This window comes from Littorina saxatilis, linkage group LG17 (assembly GCF_037325665.1).
Source record: "Littorina saxatilis isolate snail1 linkage group LG17, US_GU_Lsax_2.0, whole genome shotgun sequence".
NCBI classification, from domain to species: domain Eukaryota; kingdom Metazoa; phylum Mollusca; class Gastropoda; order Littorinimorpha; family Littorinidae; genus Littorina; species Littorina saxatilis.
Window position 1 is genome coordinate 36,802,997 of NC_090261.1, and position 15,350 is coordinate 36,818,346.

Below are 15,350 nucleotides of genomic sequence, written 5' to 3' on the forward strand. Positions count from 1 at the left end.
TCTCTCTGCCCCCTCTGTCCCACATGCATGCATGCACTCACACATACCACACAACACCTGAGCAGCACAGCAGAGCACTAACACAAACCCAAGTTTTTGTTTTGTTTTTGAGTTTTCTATAAATCTGCATAGTGGCGCATAAAATATGTTTGTCGTCACAAGCAATTTAGATTAAGAACAGATAAAGTAGCTGTACTTTTCATTCATTGTTATGACATGTACAAACAAACTAAATGTGATCATCAGAAGACTACAAATTGGTCAACGAAGTAACTGTCATTTATTTTCTCAAAAACAACATTCATTAACAGATTTCCACACATACCTTAATATTTCGTTTAAAGCTGTAAATTCTAACCAAAACACATCAATACAATGACTGGCCAAAGAAATGGCTTCTTAGTTCAAGTTTGCGTTCAAGACCAATATTCAATTAGCGGTTGAAGCTAATGAAGGCGTTTAATAAAATACTGTTGCAACTCCACCCATGAGTTGATCAGAAGTGTGTACAACATAGTTTCCCTTGGTCCTTATTCTTCCTTCATATGAGTGTATATATGGATACCTTCAAGTCTCCCTTTTTTAATCTTTTTTCAGATTTACGGTTAATCTTGTGGTAGAAGCTTATCCACAAACAACCACCATCTAAATAATAAGCCACGACTGACAAGGCACTTTGTGACAATTCTTTTTTTTCCTCATCTTTGACTACTTTTTTCCATCTCTTAGGCATCTGTAAACCTATAGTTCTGCCACATCCACCAACAGCTCCCTTTCCCTGAGCACTTGTCCCCCCCCCCCCCCCCACCATCACACCAGCAACCACATCCTCCAACCGCCACCTGGTATTCACCTATAACCCCTTCTTTTTAAGGACTTGCAAAACTTAAACATGGTCTAGATGATGCTGAGTTTACCTCACCTGCGCTGAGTACTTTGTGACCTTGAATTGACCTAAAACCTTTGTTATATTTGAGGTCACATTGGTCACCTTTCCCCCTCCCAATATAACTTTTGTTCTGAGTGACCTTACACCCAACCCCTCTCATGTTTATTTTCTGGATGTCTTTGAAATTTTCACTCATAATTAATGTTCTGGGTGGCCTTGAACCCTTCCCCTCCTCAAAAGTTCTGGGTGACCTTGGGCTCCCCCACCCCGACCCCTCCCCCTGTGTACCGACCCTTCAAATTCTTCCTTTACAATAATGTACGTTCTGGGTTACCTTGAATCTTATTCCCCCTCCTTACAAAAAGCCCTTGCTGACCCTGAACCCTCCACCTGTAAAATGGTCCTTGCCGGGAATTATGGCGGGGAGACCTTGGAGGACCGGCTTCGTGTAGGTCATCGACTCCTGCAATTCCTGGCGCAGCTTCTTCTCCTGGTAATACTTCTTCTTCATCTCGTTCAGCAGACCCTCAAGGCGCCGATTGTCATAGTTGCTCGCTTTGTTGTCTGTCTCAAACATGTTGAGCTCCGCCGCCATGCCTTTCAACTGCCGGTTTTTGTTCTTCACGGCCTGAAAATAAGTTTTGCAAGCATGGATGTACGCCCTGGAGTAACTCTGCATGAAGGGAGAGGAGAGTTGTTGAAGTGTATCAAGATTGAAGGCTTTTTCGGGTGACTGTTTTCTGGTAACTTACATCGTGTCTAATGATTTTGTTAATGGAGATTGTACACTGCCACGCACAGACACATACGCACGCACATGCACATGCACACACCCCCGCTCATACATGCACATACAGACATACACAAGCCTCCCCTCCCCACACACACACAACACAAACACTGCACACACACACACACACACACAAACGTGCGCATGCACACACACACACGAACAGGCGCGCACACACACACACACACACACACTGTGACACACACACACTGCGGCAAACACACACACTCACACACACTTCAACCCCCAACCCCGGCACGTACCCCCTCCCTCCTACACACACACACACTCATCCACCCAGCAAAATAAACAAAAATAACGTTGAATCCCAAGAAGGAAGCACTGACCCACTGGTAGGTGTTGACCTGCTTAGCGACCTCGGGTCCTGGCTGTCTCTCCAGCACTTTGCGCAGCTCTAGGTAGAGGCGGTCCTTCTCCTGCAGCACTCTTTCCAGCTCCACCACCTCTTCTGTGCGGCTGATGAGTCGCTTCTGCAGCGCCTGAAGGCAAAAAAGTAAAAGGCTTTTTCTCTTGAGTCCCTTTTCCTCTTTTTTAAGATCTCCCGATTTAAAGGCTTTCCCCTCCTTTAAAGATCATGCTTTTTCAGGATTTTTGGCCAGTTACCTCTGTGAGTATACCTCCATGTGTATACCACCTCCCTTCAAAGATTTTGCTTTCCTTAGATTGTTTTAGGTCTTAAAATGGGGGTTTCCATTCTATATGTACATGTTCAGGTCGCTGGGGCTACGCATAGTGTTTTGTAAAAGCCTATAGGTACGGAAGTGTACACACATTGAACTACGCTGAACATGCATTTCCATTGCTCCGTCTTTTCTTCGCAAAGCGAGGGCAAAAGATTTAGAATGAATCGCAAACCAAGAGTAAATGACGTGAAAGCCCATTTGGCAAAACATAAATTCTTTGGAGATAAACCTCAAAACACGTTCTCAAAGCCCTACCTGCACTTTCTGCAGCAGCTCAAATTTGGACGGGTCGGTGATCTCCAGGCCCCGCCAGCGGTGGATCTGCCTGGGGTGGGACAGCTCGTTCTCTAGGGCCGCACAGCGAGCACGCTCGTGCAGCACCTCGCGGTGAACGGAGTACAGCTCCTGTTTGTAGCTTGATACGTTTTCCACGCTCTTCTGGAGGCAGCGGTTCTGTTGGCGCTGGCGTTTCACCTCCAGACGCAACAGGCGAATGTCCTGTTGGGCATAACATAGGGAAGTTATATAATTCATGTTTTGATGCATCATTCACAAGGTTAAACTTACAATGAAACATGAATCCCAACGCCACGACTGCAACCACAAATCAATACACAACGACCATTTGTGTAACACAAGATCATTCGAACCACTCCACCATCAGTACGACGACGACTACCAGCAGCAACAACAACACTGCAGGTCTGCACAAACCCCAGTTCTGTTTCCTCAGTCCTGTTGATGAGAATGTGACGCAATTTCAACTCCTGACAGAGCAGGGACAGCTAATCAATACATCTGTCTGGATGTGCAGCCATCGCAGCCACCACTGCCAACATGACCACCACCACGAGTACCAACACCCGCAAAAATACGAACAATGCATACAACAAACCTCGATCCGCTGGTCGTACATCCTGCTAACCTTGTTGATGAGGGTTTGAGCGGCTTGGTCTTCTGGTACAGCAGCAGGGCCAGCTCACTGTAAAATGTCACTGGCAGAAACTCAAGAATGTCCGGTGATCACAACCACCACGAGTACCAACACTAGCAAAAGTACCAACAATGTATACAATAAACCTCGATTCCCTGGTGGTACTTCCTGCTACCATTGTTGATGAGGGTTTGGAGCAGCTTGATCTTCTGGTAGACAAGGGCCAGCTCAACGCTACATCTGACTGGCAGAGATTCAAGAATGTCTAATCTTCACCACCACCACGAGTACCAACACTAGCAAAACTACCAACTACCACCAGCACCACCACTACGATTATTACAACTAGCAAAAATACAAACAATGCAGACAACAAACCTCGATCCGCTGGTCGTACATCCTGCCACCGTTGTTGATGAGGGTCTGGAGCAGCTTGATCTTCTGGTAGACAAGGACCTGCTCAACGCTACATCTGACTGGCAGAGATTCAAGAATGTCCAATCTTCACCACCACCACGAGTACCAACACTAGCAAAACTACCAACAATGCAGACAACAAACCTCGATCCGCTGGTCGTACATCCTGCCACCGTTTTTGATGAGGGTCTGGAGCAGCTTGATCTTCTGGTACAGCAGCGACAGCTCATCGTTTCGCCTCACCAGCTGCGATCCTAGGATGTCGCGCTCGCTGATAATGGAGTCCAACTGTTTCTTCTGGCGTTTGATCTGCTCGTCAGAGTTGGCGATCACCTTCCGCAGGTTTCTCTCCTCTGTTTTCAGGTCCATGACCATCTGTTGAAGATGCGCTCAGTGAGTGAGAGAACATTGTCATTCTAATACATTCTATCACGTGTGAACGATCTTGCCAAAATTACGGATCTGTCTTGGTAGGGAATAGGAATATCCTTCATTTGATCACATTAAAAAAATAAGACCTCCCTTCTTTGTCTCTGTAAATGTACTCTAGGTATATTTCTTGTATTTCCATTGTTCTCTTGTTACATGTATGATGTAACTATTGCACTCTTATAACACAGAGGCTCGTGAGTCCCTTGATATTCATCCGCTGGGTCTTGACTGAAATACAAGCCATATAATAACCCACTCGTGTTGTAACCTCTCTCTATATATATATAAAACATCAGAAATTGTGAAAGAAACAATTGAAAGTATATATATATGCAAATCATATTTAAAAATAGGCAAATATTTAAAAACAATCTCCTCAAAACTTTTTGTGATGAATATGGAATATGTTTATTAATGATGATCCAAATTTTCGCCCCCACGGGAGGCTTCTTCAGGGTGATAGAATGATGAAGCTGAAAAAGAACGTAAGGCAATATATATATAAAAAAATATATAAAAAAAAACATCGTGGCTGCATTCTGTGCAGAAAGGGAATTTGTCTTATCTCCAAGTTTGACAGGCGAACGAGAAGAAAAAGAAAAAAGTTATAGGATTTTTTCTCACCTACCTGTTCGACATCCCTCAGCTGGTGCTTGAGCATCTGAATCTCGCAGATGAGTGAGTCTCTCTCCTTCTCCAGGCGGAGACACTCGAGATGCTCTTTGACCACGGCGGCTTCCCTATTAGCCACCTCCTCCTTCAGCTGGTGCGACTGGTGATCTAGCACGCGCAGCTTGTTCTTCATCTCGTTCATTTCGTCTTGCGTCTCGATCAGCTGCCGGCTGCGAGGGGGTAGAAGGTGTGATGAAGGGTGTGATGGTTAATGTCCTTGGTGATCGTTTAGTTTACTAAGGGGATGGGGACGAGAGTGGATGAAGAAAGACGGGGAGGAGGTATAACTAACTATAAGGGGCGGGACGAAGGAGCTTATTTGGAGGGGCAGTGCGATTGCATGCGTGTACCTGTGTGGGGCGTTGGTGGGTGTCCAGGTATGGGGTACCTGCATGCGAGTGTGCGTATCTGACTCATGTCTTTGTCAAAGTAAGACGCACCTGTACATGTTCCTGTCTTGATGAACTGCCTCGTACAGGTTCTGCTGGATCTTGAGGCGACTCTCCAGCTCGTCCTGCACTTTCTGGTAGTCCAGGATCTGGAGGTCTCTCACCTGTAACTCTTCCATCGCCTGCAGTAAAACAAAAACACGTGTAGGTTTGCGTGAAGTTTAGCAGGTGTGATTATTTAAGTTATGGATGTAGGAGTATGCCCCGCGAGTACTTATTCGTCGTCTGAACCTTCCAACACCCTTGTGTGCTGATGTCCGTCTTTCGGCGAGTCACGTGTGTGTGTGTGTGTGTGTGTGTGTGTGTGTGTGTGTGTGGTTGCCGTATGTGTGTGTGTGTGTGTGGTTGTATGTGTGTGTGTGTGTGCGTGTATGTGTGTGGGTGTGTGGGTGTGTGTGTGTGTGCGTGTACTTGCGTGAGTGTGCGTGCGAGCGTGCGTACGTACAGGCATGTGCGTGCGTGCGTGCGTGCGTGCGTGTGCGTGTGTGTGTGTGTGTGTGTGTGTGTGTGTGTGTGTGTGTGTGTGTGACATATACTCCACTTTACCACTTCTGCACTAATCCATCTTCACCCACCTTCATAATTTTGAGGGTTAGGTCGCCGTTTTCACTGATGTAGCGGTCACGCTCTCTCTCCAGCTGGACAATGATGCGACGCTGTTTCTCCGACTCCCTCCTGAAGCCCATGATCTCCTGACCCATGTTGCGGTTTGTCTGCTCTCCAAGGTTCACCAGGTTGGTTTGTCTATCCGTAGCGTGCACCTGTGGATATTAGAAGATAGGAGTTGCAGTACAGAAGGGATTGAAGTCGTTTGACGTTTTATCAACCTAAAAACGAAATCCACCTTATGGTAACTAGTTCGTGTGAGTGTGTGTGTGTGTGTGTGTGTGTGTGTGTGTGTGTGTGTGTGTGTGTGTGTGTGTGTGTGTGTGAGAATGCGTGTGTGCGTGTGTGTGTGTGTGTGTTGGTGTGCGTGTTTGCGCGTGTTTGTCTATCAGGTTTTGCCGTTTGTTTGCCCCACCGCCACCCACCCCCATCTCTAACTTCAAAGCTGTAGACGTATTCACCTGTTTGATAAGATTCTTGTTGACAACATCCCTCTCCCTCATCAAATTGGAGATGTGTTTTTCGTCTGACTCCTTGGTCCTTCTGTTGACCTCAATGGTTTTCTCAGCCACCTGCAACTGTCCTTCCAACGTCTCTTTCTCCTTGCGTAGTACGGAGCGCTGTTCTGTCAGAGTCTTCAACTGTATGTGATGAATAAAGAACACTGAAAAACGGTGACATTTTCCGTCAGATATCAAGGGACGTAAGCGCTACAAATACTGTAGACGGCGTAACTGTGCAACGAGAGTAATTGAGAGTTGTGTGGAACCAATAACATAGCACCTGAGAGAATAACGAGCATTGACATGGACAAGCAAACTTCATCGCCGCAAGCTCATTTGTTCCGAAGAGTTCTTGGTGACAAGCGTTTGGAGTAAGATTTCATGTCGAAGGGCGAAGCAACCCACAGCAAACAGTCAAGTTACTGTCTCCGGCTAGAGAGTGCATTACCTTACGTTCCAAAGTGTTCTTGTGGACAAGCGTTTGGAGTAAGATATACCGGCACGGTTGGCCTAGTGGTAAGGCGTCCGCCCCGTGATCGGGAGGTCGTGGGTTCGAACCCCGGCCGGGTCATACCTAAGACTTTAAAATTGGCAATCTAGTGGCTGCTCCGCCTGGCGTCTGGCATTATGGGGTTAGTGCCAGGACTGGTTGGTCTGGTGTCAGAATAATGTGACTGGGTGAGACATGAAGCCTGTGCTGCGACTTCTGTCTTGTGTGTGGCGCACGTTAAATGTCAAAGCAGCACCGCCCTGATATGGCCCTTCGTGGTCGGCTGGGCGTTAAGCAAACAAACAAAATAAAAAACCCAAAAAAGTAAGATATCATGTCAAAGGATGAAGCAACCCAGAGCAAACAGTCTCCGGCTAGAGAGTGCATTACCTTACGTTCCAAAGTGTTCTTGTTGACAAGCGTTTGGAGTAAGATATCATGTCAAAGGATGAAGCAACCCAGAGCAAACTGTCTCCGGCTAGAGAGTGCATTACGTTACGTTCCAAAGTGTTCTTGTTGACAAGCGTTTGGAGTAAGATATCATGTCAAAGGATGAAGCAACCCAGAGCAAATTGTATCCGGTTAGAGAGTGCATTACCTTACGTTCCAACGTGTTCTTGCTCTTGTTCAGGAACTTGGCATTATCCACCATCTTGTTCAATCGGTCTTCCTTTCGCCGTAGGTCATTCTGCAGATCCATCATTTCCTGCGAGATGACAACGAATGCGGGGATTTCAACTTAGGAATGCTCTTTAACAACAGTTTCAGAAAAAAAACACGCACCGTCACGCGCACGCACGCACGCGAGCACGCACACAAGCACGCACACAAGCACGCACACAAGCACGCACACATATACGTACATGCGTGGAAACAGACACGGACACACAACGTACTTATTAAGTACCTAAAAGTGTTCAACGACGTGAAGCCGTTTTTGTTTGTTTGTTTGTTTGTGTGTGTGTTTGTTTGTAGTGGCTCTGTGTTCGACAGCCACGAACAGCTGTTGAAACTGTTCACTGTCACAGACACATGCACAGGTAGAGACAAAGACACAAACATGCACAGACACGGACACAGACACGGACACAGACACGGACTGAGCGCTGTGAACCACCGAGTTCTTGATCACCATCTGAAAGTGCTCGATTATGTTGAGCTACCTGAAGTCCATCTGCCTTCGACAATTATAACAGAGCCAAGTACAGACACATAATTATAGATCCACGTACAAAAACTGACACAGACGGAGCAGCGTGGTGAAACAACTGTGTCATTGCTAACCAAATACAAATTAATGCTGGACGATGTTAAGCTACTTTTCGTAAAGTAGTCAATCTCACAAACAGCTCCACAATCACAGACACAGACTGATAAGCGCACACATATAAACACGGACACGGATACAAATACAGACCTAGCAGCGCGGCAGAAACAGACACAGACACGGACACAGATACAGACTGAACAGCACAGCACAGCAAAGAAACACAGACACAGTCGGGTTTAGCAGCGGTGAAAACTAGCAAACTAGCAAGTCCTTGCTCACCATCTGTAAGTGATCGACCATGTTATTTTGCTTCTCATAGTCTAGCTGCGTTTTCGTTAGATTGGCGTTGATATTCTCGATCTCCTTTAGATGTCGCTCGTTGCTGATGCGCAGTTCTCTGTTGTTAGACTCCTGAGCGGTGCACTGCTCCCTGAGGTGTTCCAGCGTGCGCTTCATTTCGCTGCCGAAGGCCTTCTGTTCTTCCAGCTCCGTCGTCCTGGTCGTCAGCTCTTGCTGCAAAACACACGAACACCGTTGTTTGTCTAGTGGGCGGAGCGGCCATCCTCCTATTAAGCTGCGTTCACACCAGCCGCGACTTCCGCCCATCTCTAAGGGCGCTTGCTTTAAACAAGATGTGATTCGTCAGACAATAATAAAGCGGAAGACAGAAAGCCAAGTGAACGCTTATATTAAGTGTCCCACTTAACTGTCCAAGCTGCATCTCTTCCTCCTCCCCAGCTTCACCACACAAACCTCAGCCTTGGTCCGCCTGTAGTTTCTCTTGCGCTTCAGGCCAAAGGTACGGTTGCTGAGGTTATAATCGTTCCAACCCAATCTTGATCTTCCTCCCGTTTCAACATCGTCCACACCTCTCCCCCCTCCTAACCCTCTCCATCCCCGCCCCACTTCTCTCAACACAAACACCCAATCATCAGAACACACATTACAAGCCCCTAGGCCCACCACAACACAAAACAAGTCGCGTAAGGCGAAAATACAACATTTAGTCAAGTAGCTGTCGAACTCACAGAATGAAACTGAACGCAACGCAACGCAGCAAGACCGTATAATCGTAGCATCGTCACTCCACCGCCCGTGGCAAAGGCAGTGCCAGTGGAATTGACAAGAAGAGCGGGGTATTCGTTGCGCTGAGAAGGATAGCACGCTTTTCTGTACCTCTCTTCGTTTTAACTTTTTGAGCGTGTTTTTAATCCAAACATGAATCAGGAACCGACAAGGAATAAGATGAAAGTGTTTTTAAACTGATTTCGAAAAAGAAATTTGATAATAATTTTTATATATTTAATTTTCAGAGCTTGTTGTTAATCCAAATATAACATATTTATATGTTTTTGGAATCAGCAAATGATGGAGAATAAGATGAACGTAAATTTGGATCGTTTTATAAAAATAATATTTTTTTTACAATTTTCAGATTTTTAATGACCAAAGTCATTAATTAATTTTTAAGCCACCAAGCTGAAATGCAATACCGAAGTCCGGGCTTTGTCGAAGATTACTTGACCAAAATTTCAACCAATTTGGTTGATAAATGAGAGCGTGACAGTGCCGCCTCAACTTTCACGAAAAGCCGGATATGACGTCATAAAAGACATTTATCAAAAAAAATGAAAAAAACGTCTGGGGATTTCATACCCAGGAACTCTCATGTCAAATTTCATAAAGATCGGTCCAGTAGTTTAGTCTGAATCGCTCTACACACACACACAGACACACACACACACACACACACGCACGCACGCACATACACCACGACCCTCGTCTCGATTCCCCCTCTACGTTAAAACATTTAGTCAAAACTTGACTAAATGTAAAAAAACGTCTAACCAAATCCATCTTGATCTTCCTCGCGTTTCCATATCGCTCCCCCCCCCCCCCCCCCCACCTCCCTCCAACCCCGCCCCACTTGTCCCAACACAAACACCCAACCCTAAACACACACACACACACACACACACACACACACACACAAGCGCGCGCGCGCGCGCACTCACACACACATACACCACAACACAAGCCCCTAGCACCACCACACATAAAAGACAGCAACGTCTAACCAACCTCAGCCTTGGTCCGTTTGTTCCTCTCACGTTGCAGGTCCAGGGTGCGGTTGCGGAGGTCGACCTGGGACTGGTAGATGTCGTTCTTCAGCTTGCCGTCCTCCAGCTCCATGTCGGCGATGTGTTTCTTCAGGACCTCTACCGAGTCGGTCTCCGACGTGTAGCTATGACCGCCGCCGCCGCCGCCGCCGCCGCCGCCGCCGCCGCCGCCGCCGCCGCCGCCGCCGCCGCCACTGCCGCCGGCCCCTTTACTTCTTGGAGTCTTTTGCGTCAAAGCGCTGGTGGTCCGACTCGGTGACTTACCGGTCGCGGCAGCGGATTGTCCGAACAATTTAAATCTGCAGATGATAGAATGACGGGTTTCACTTTCAAGAAGCAGTCACTGATTGTACCTATGACCGTCTCCCCCCCCCCCCCCCCCCCGCCCCCCCTTTTTATTTTATTTATTTATTTATTATTAATTTTTGCTTTTTATTTTGGAGAGTTCTTGGCGCTGAACGGCTGATGGTCTGACTCGCTTATGGTGATCTGCTGTGCATAGGGGCAGACTTGTCCGAACGCTTTCCATCTACAGATGATAGAGTGGCTGGTTTAATTTAAAGAAGGAATCATTGATTGTAGGCTTATGTACAGCAGCTTTCGTCGCCGATGCGTTTGGGGCTTGGATTTCTTGGCGGTACGTGGTAGTGGCCAGGCGTGTTTTTGGTGATCCGCTCTGCGGAGCGTCGTGCGCGTGTGTTCTTCACCTTTGAACATTTAAACAAGAAGGGCAAAGCCCATACGACTCATATGCTTGACCTTGACCTTTACATGACCTTGACCTTCAGGGTCAAGGTCAAATAACTAAACCTAGCAATGACATCATACACTAAGAACTGCTTTACACATTTTTCCTACCAAAATACATGTGGGTCAAGGTCATCCAAGGTCATGCAACACAAAGCTGTTAATTCAAGACATAGGAAGTACAATGGTGCTTATTGGCTCTTTCTACCATGAGATATGGTCACTTTTAGTGGTTCACTACCTTATTTTGGTCACATTTCATAAGGGTCAAAGTGACCTTGACCTTGATCATATGTGACCAAATGTGTCTCATGATGAAAGCATAACATGTGCCCCACATAATTTTTAAGTTTGAAACAGTTATCTTCCATAGTTCAGGGTCAAGGTCACTTCAAAATATGTATACAATCCAACTTTGAAGAGCTCCTGTGACCTTGACCTTGAAGCAAGGTAAACCAAACTGGTATCAAAAGATGGGGCTTACTTTGCCCTATATATCATATATAGGTGAGGTATTGAATCTCAAAAACTTCAGAGAAAATGGGAAAAATGTGAAAAATAGCTGGTTTTTAGACAACATTTATGGCCCCTGCGACCTTGACATTGAAGCAAGGTCAAGATGCTATGCATGTTTTTTGGGGCCTTGTCATCATACACCATCTTGCCAAATTTGGTACTGATAGACTGAATAGTGTCCAAGAAATATCCAACGTTAAAGTTTTCCGGACGGACGTCCGGACGGACGGGGGGGACGGACGGACGGACGACTCGGGTGAGTACATAGACTCACTTTTGCTTCGCATGTGAGTCAAAAAGGAATCGGAGATCTTTGGCAGAAAGTTCAGAAGAAAGTTAGTCTGGAAACCAGCGGCCGCAAACGTCAAAAGGCTGCCTCTGTTTTCACGTGAAGGCCGTTACCTTTAAGCTTGCTCCGGCTGCATTAACAACAACAACAACAACAACAACAACAACAACAACAACAACAACAACAACAACAACAAAAACGACGTGATGATGATGATGATGATGATGATGATGATGATGATGATGATGATGATGATGATGATGATGATGATGATGATAATGATGATAATAATAATAATAGATAAATAACTTTTATATAGCACGAGTCCATTAAACTGCTCCAGGCGCTTCATTAGATGGAATTCAACCTCCACTCACCCGGCCATCTCTTGATTCTGGAACTGCACTGCCAGGTCGGCACTCTTCTCCACCAGTGTCTTGAGGTGTTCGATCTCCTGACGCAGCGTCGTGATCGTCTCCCTTGACCACACCTCCTTCTCCTGCACGTGCATCATGACATTTTGATTTTAACCTGTGTTTATACATTTTGGATGGATACACTGACAAAAACAACATGACTGTACAGGGTGACCAAAACCAGCAACTGTCAAGGCCTGACCAGGTAACAATCTTCCGCCTGAGAACAGTGCACAGCAGACTGCAACAACACCTGCACAAGAAATTGCGTGCCGTGCCCTCCCCCATGTGTTCCTTTGGAGAAGAAGAACAAGACACAGCCCACGTCCTACAGGACTGCAAGAACCTCAAGCCCTTGAGGACAGAGACTTGGCCCAGGCCGACGACCCTCCAAGAGAAGCTGCACGGTCCAGTGGAAGCTCTACAAAAGACCACCAGCTTCATATCCAGAGCTGGACTCCCAAGTGTAAAGGCGAACGACAAGAAGAAGAAGACCAAAACAAAATGCAACCAACAAAAAAGCTCATAACTTCTATATCTGTTGACCGAATTACTTCATATTTGGTTCACCTTAACTGTTATGTATGAAGTCTTATATCGCGCGCGTATCTCCAGACTCGGACTCAAGGCGCAGGGATCTATTTATGCCGTGTGAGATGGAATTTTTTACACAATACATCACGCATTCACATGGACCAGCAGATCGCAGCCATTTCGGCGCATATCCTACTTTTCACGGCCTATTATTCCAAGTCACACGGGTATTTTGGTGGACATTTTTTTTATCTATGCCTATACAATTTTGCCAGGAAAGACCATTTTGTCAATCGTGGGATCTTTGATGTGCACGTGTACCCCAATGTAGTGTACACGAAGGGACCTCGGTTTTTCGTCTCATCCGAAAGACTAGCACTTGAACCCACCACCTATGTTAGGAAAGGGGGGAAAAAATTGCTAACGCCCTGACCCAGGGTCGAACTCGCAACCTCTCGCTTCCGAGCGCAAGTGCGTTAACACTCGGCCACTTCAGTTTATGTATGACCAGTCCCCTCATTGACACGTTCATAGGCAAAACGGTCTGACTTTTGTGCACTTTTATTACAAGTATTTTGGTGGGTTGAATTGTTTGGGGCTACCCTGTAGAAAGACAACAAGAAGATGTGCTTATGAATACGTTCCAGGAAAAAAAGCGTGCTGTGTCAGTATGTATGTACCACTGTGCCGTGTGTGTGTGTGTGTGTGTGTGTGTATGTGCGTATGTGTGCCGCAGTGTGTGTGTGTGTGTGTGTGTGCGTGCGTGTGTGCGTGTACTGTGCGTATGTGTGCCGCACTGTGTGTGTGTATGTGTGTGTGTGAGTGTGTGTGCGCGTGTGTATATATGTGTGTGAATGTGTATGTCAGTGTGTGCGCGTACGTGCCCGCCTGCGCACGTGTGTGTTTGCCACTTTATGCATTTATTTGTTACTGTATGTTTTCTCTTTGTCTTCTTTTACCTGTAAATATTCCACCAACTTCCAGGCTTTTTCGGACTCTTGCTTGAGGTTGCCGATGGTGGATTCGTCTTCTTTAGACAGGCGGAGAGCGGTGCCCACTTTCTCTGCATTGCCAGCAATCTCGTTGTTCAATTCCCTCACTTTGCTCATCAACCGTCGCTCGCTGTCGTGCGAGTTGATGAGGGCCTCGTGAAGCTTCTCATATTCCTTGCGGAACTTCTCCAGACTTTCGTCCGTCAGGAGCTCGTTCAGAACACTCTCGAACTCCTTCTCGAGCTCGTCGAAGTTGTCCGGCTTCTTGAACATCGTGCCTTTCTTCTTTTCTTTCTTTTCAGCCATGTTTGCTGATGAGTGAGACGCTTTCGCAAACTAGTTTACTGTTTAGATAAGTGTTTGCTGCTTCTGTTGTTCCCGGCTTTTGATTATTGGTTTTTTTTCTCCCCCGATACACTGAAAATCTGTTTTTTTCATAAACTCGTATCGTGTCGTCTAGTTGTGACTGTAAAGCAAAAGTCAAGGCGGCTATGAAAAGGCATCACTGTTTATTGTAGGTCTGTGCACATTCACAGCCATGTTGAATGTTATGGTCTCCAACACGTCAAAATATTTGCCATGACGTCAGATTGTTACATTAGATTACGTCATTTTATCAAGTTACGATGACGTTTTATTGCGCTGCACGTGCGGAGACGCGCCTGAAACGAGGACTGTGGAACTGACTACAGTGCGTCTTATAATAAGTCTGTTGGTTGCCTGTCCGATATTTATGTGTTAACGTATGTGTGTTTAAAGCCAGGAGCTACCATGAAAATACACCGTTTTTCTCTTCAAGTCATTTGACCACAACATTCTTGAAACAGAACTGTTTTCGTTAATGATTTGGTGAACATTTGCTTCAATGTAGGGGAAGGGCTCCTAATATGGACCGGCTCCTAATATGGACCACCTCCTGTTCTGACAAACTAACGGCGCTAGAGCGCTCAAAAAAGTTTTATTCGCTGTATTCACCCTCTCTGAATAACTTGCACATGTCAAAACAGTTGCAGAAACACAAATCTCAAAACCGTAAGGCTTTTTCTCTTTTTTTCACTTTTGGCAGCGTTCACTCTAAATTTACCGCCTAAAACGGACTCGTTTCTGTCCACAGCCAAAGCTTTTATCACACAAACATTGCTATATATGACAGCTAAGACCGTATTTGTTACATTTTAGCAGGTTTAACCCCGAGTTTCTACTGCAAACAGAAAATAATAGCAAAATCTCAAAGTATGTGCGAGTCCCCTAATATGGACCACCTTCAACAAATCGAAAGAAAAGAAGCTAAAGGCTATTTTCATTAATTCATTAAGAAGCTTGCTGGAAATAACCTATAACTAGCCCTCGAGATTTAAAAAAAAAATAACAAAAAGTCTTCTTTTCGTGGAAGTTAATAATTTCACTTATTTTCACTCTGTTTTTGATAAGCTTCTTTAGTTTTCTCGTGTGCTTCAAATAATGCTCTCATCAACCCGAAACAACTTAATCTAAAGCATATAATTTTAATTAGTCTGACTTGTACAGTAAGTTAATTGTATCATGTTATTTTGAAGTATAGGGAGCTTTTTACAGTGATT

At 45.7% G+C, this 15,350-nt stretch overlaps 1 protein-coding gene across 1 annotated transcript; it reads right to left on the minus strand.

Annotated features, from left to right (window-relative positions):
• Nucleotides 1-1,050: 1,050 nt before the first annotated feature.
• LOC138953904 (cilia- and flagella-associated protein 58-like) lies at nucleotides 1,051-14,343 on the minus strand. The gene is made up of 13 exons (XM_070325884.1): nucleotides 13,738-14,343; nucleotides 12,206-12,327; nucleotides 10,239-10,575; nucleotides 8,436-8,669; nucleotides 7,485-7,592; nucleotides 6,355-6,534; nucleotides 5,863-6,048; nucleotides 5,279-5,409; nucleotides 4,795-5,008; nucleotides 3,879-4,109; nucleotides 2,639-2,881; nucleotides 2,027-2,179; nucleotides 1,051-1,517 (listed from the first exon to the last, which is right to left on the minus strand). Exons 1-13 carry the CDS (start codon nucleotides 14,074-14,076, stop codon nucleotides 1,245-1,247), a joined length of 2,751 nt encoding a protein of 916 aa, XP_070181985.1. The 5' UTR covers nucleotides 14,077-14,343; the 3' UTR covers nucleotides 1,051-1,244.
• Nucleotides 14,344-15,350: the final 1,007 nt, after the last annotated feature.

Coding starts and splice junctions, on each gene's coding strand:
- LOC138953904 (XM_070325884.1), bottom strand. CDS start 14,076: ATGGCTGAAAAGAAAGAAAAGAAGAAAGGCACGATGTTCAAGAAGCCG. Junction 5,410..5,862: donor TAACCCTCAAAATTATGAAG/GTGGGTGAAGAT, acceptor GTTTTACTGCAG/GCGATGGAAGAGTTACAGGT. Junction 5,009..5,278: donor CAAGACAGGAACATGTACAG/GTGCGTCTTACT, acceptor ACCCCCTCGCAG/CCGGCAGCTGATCGAGACGC.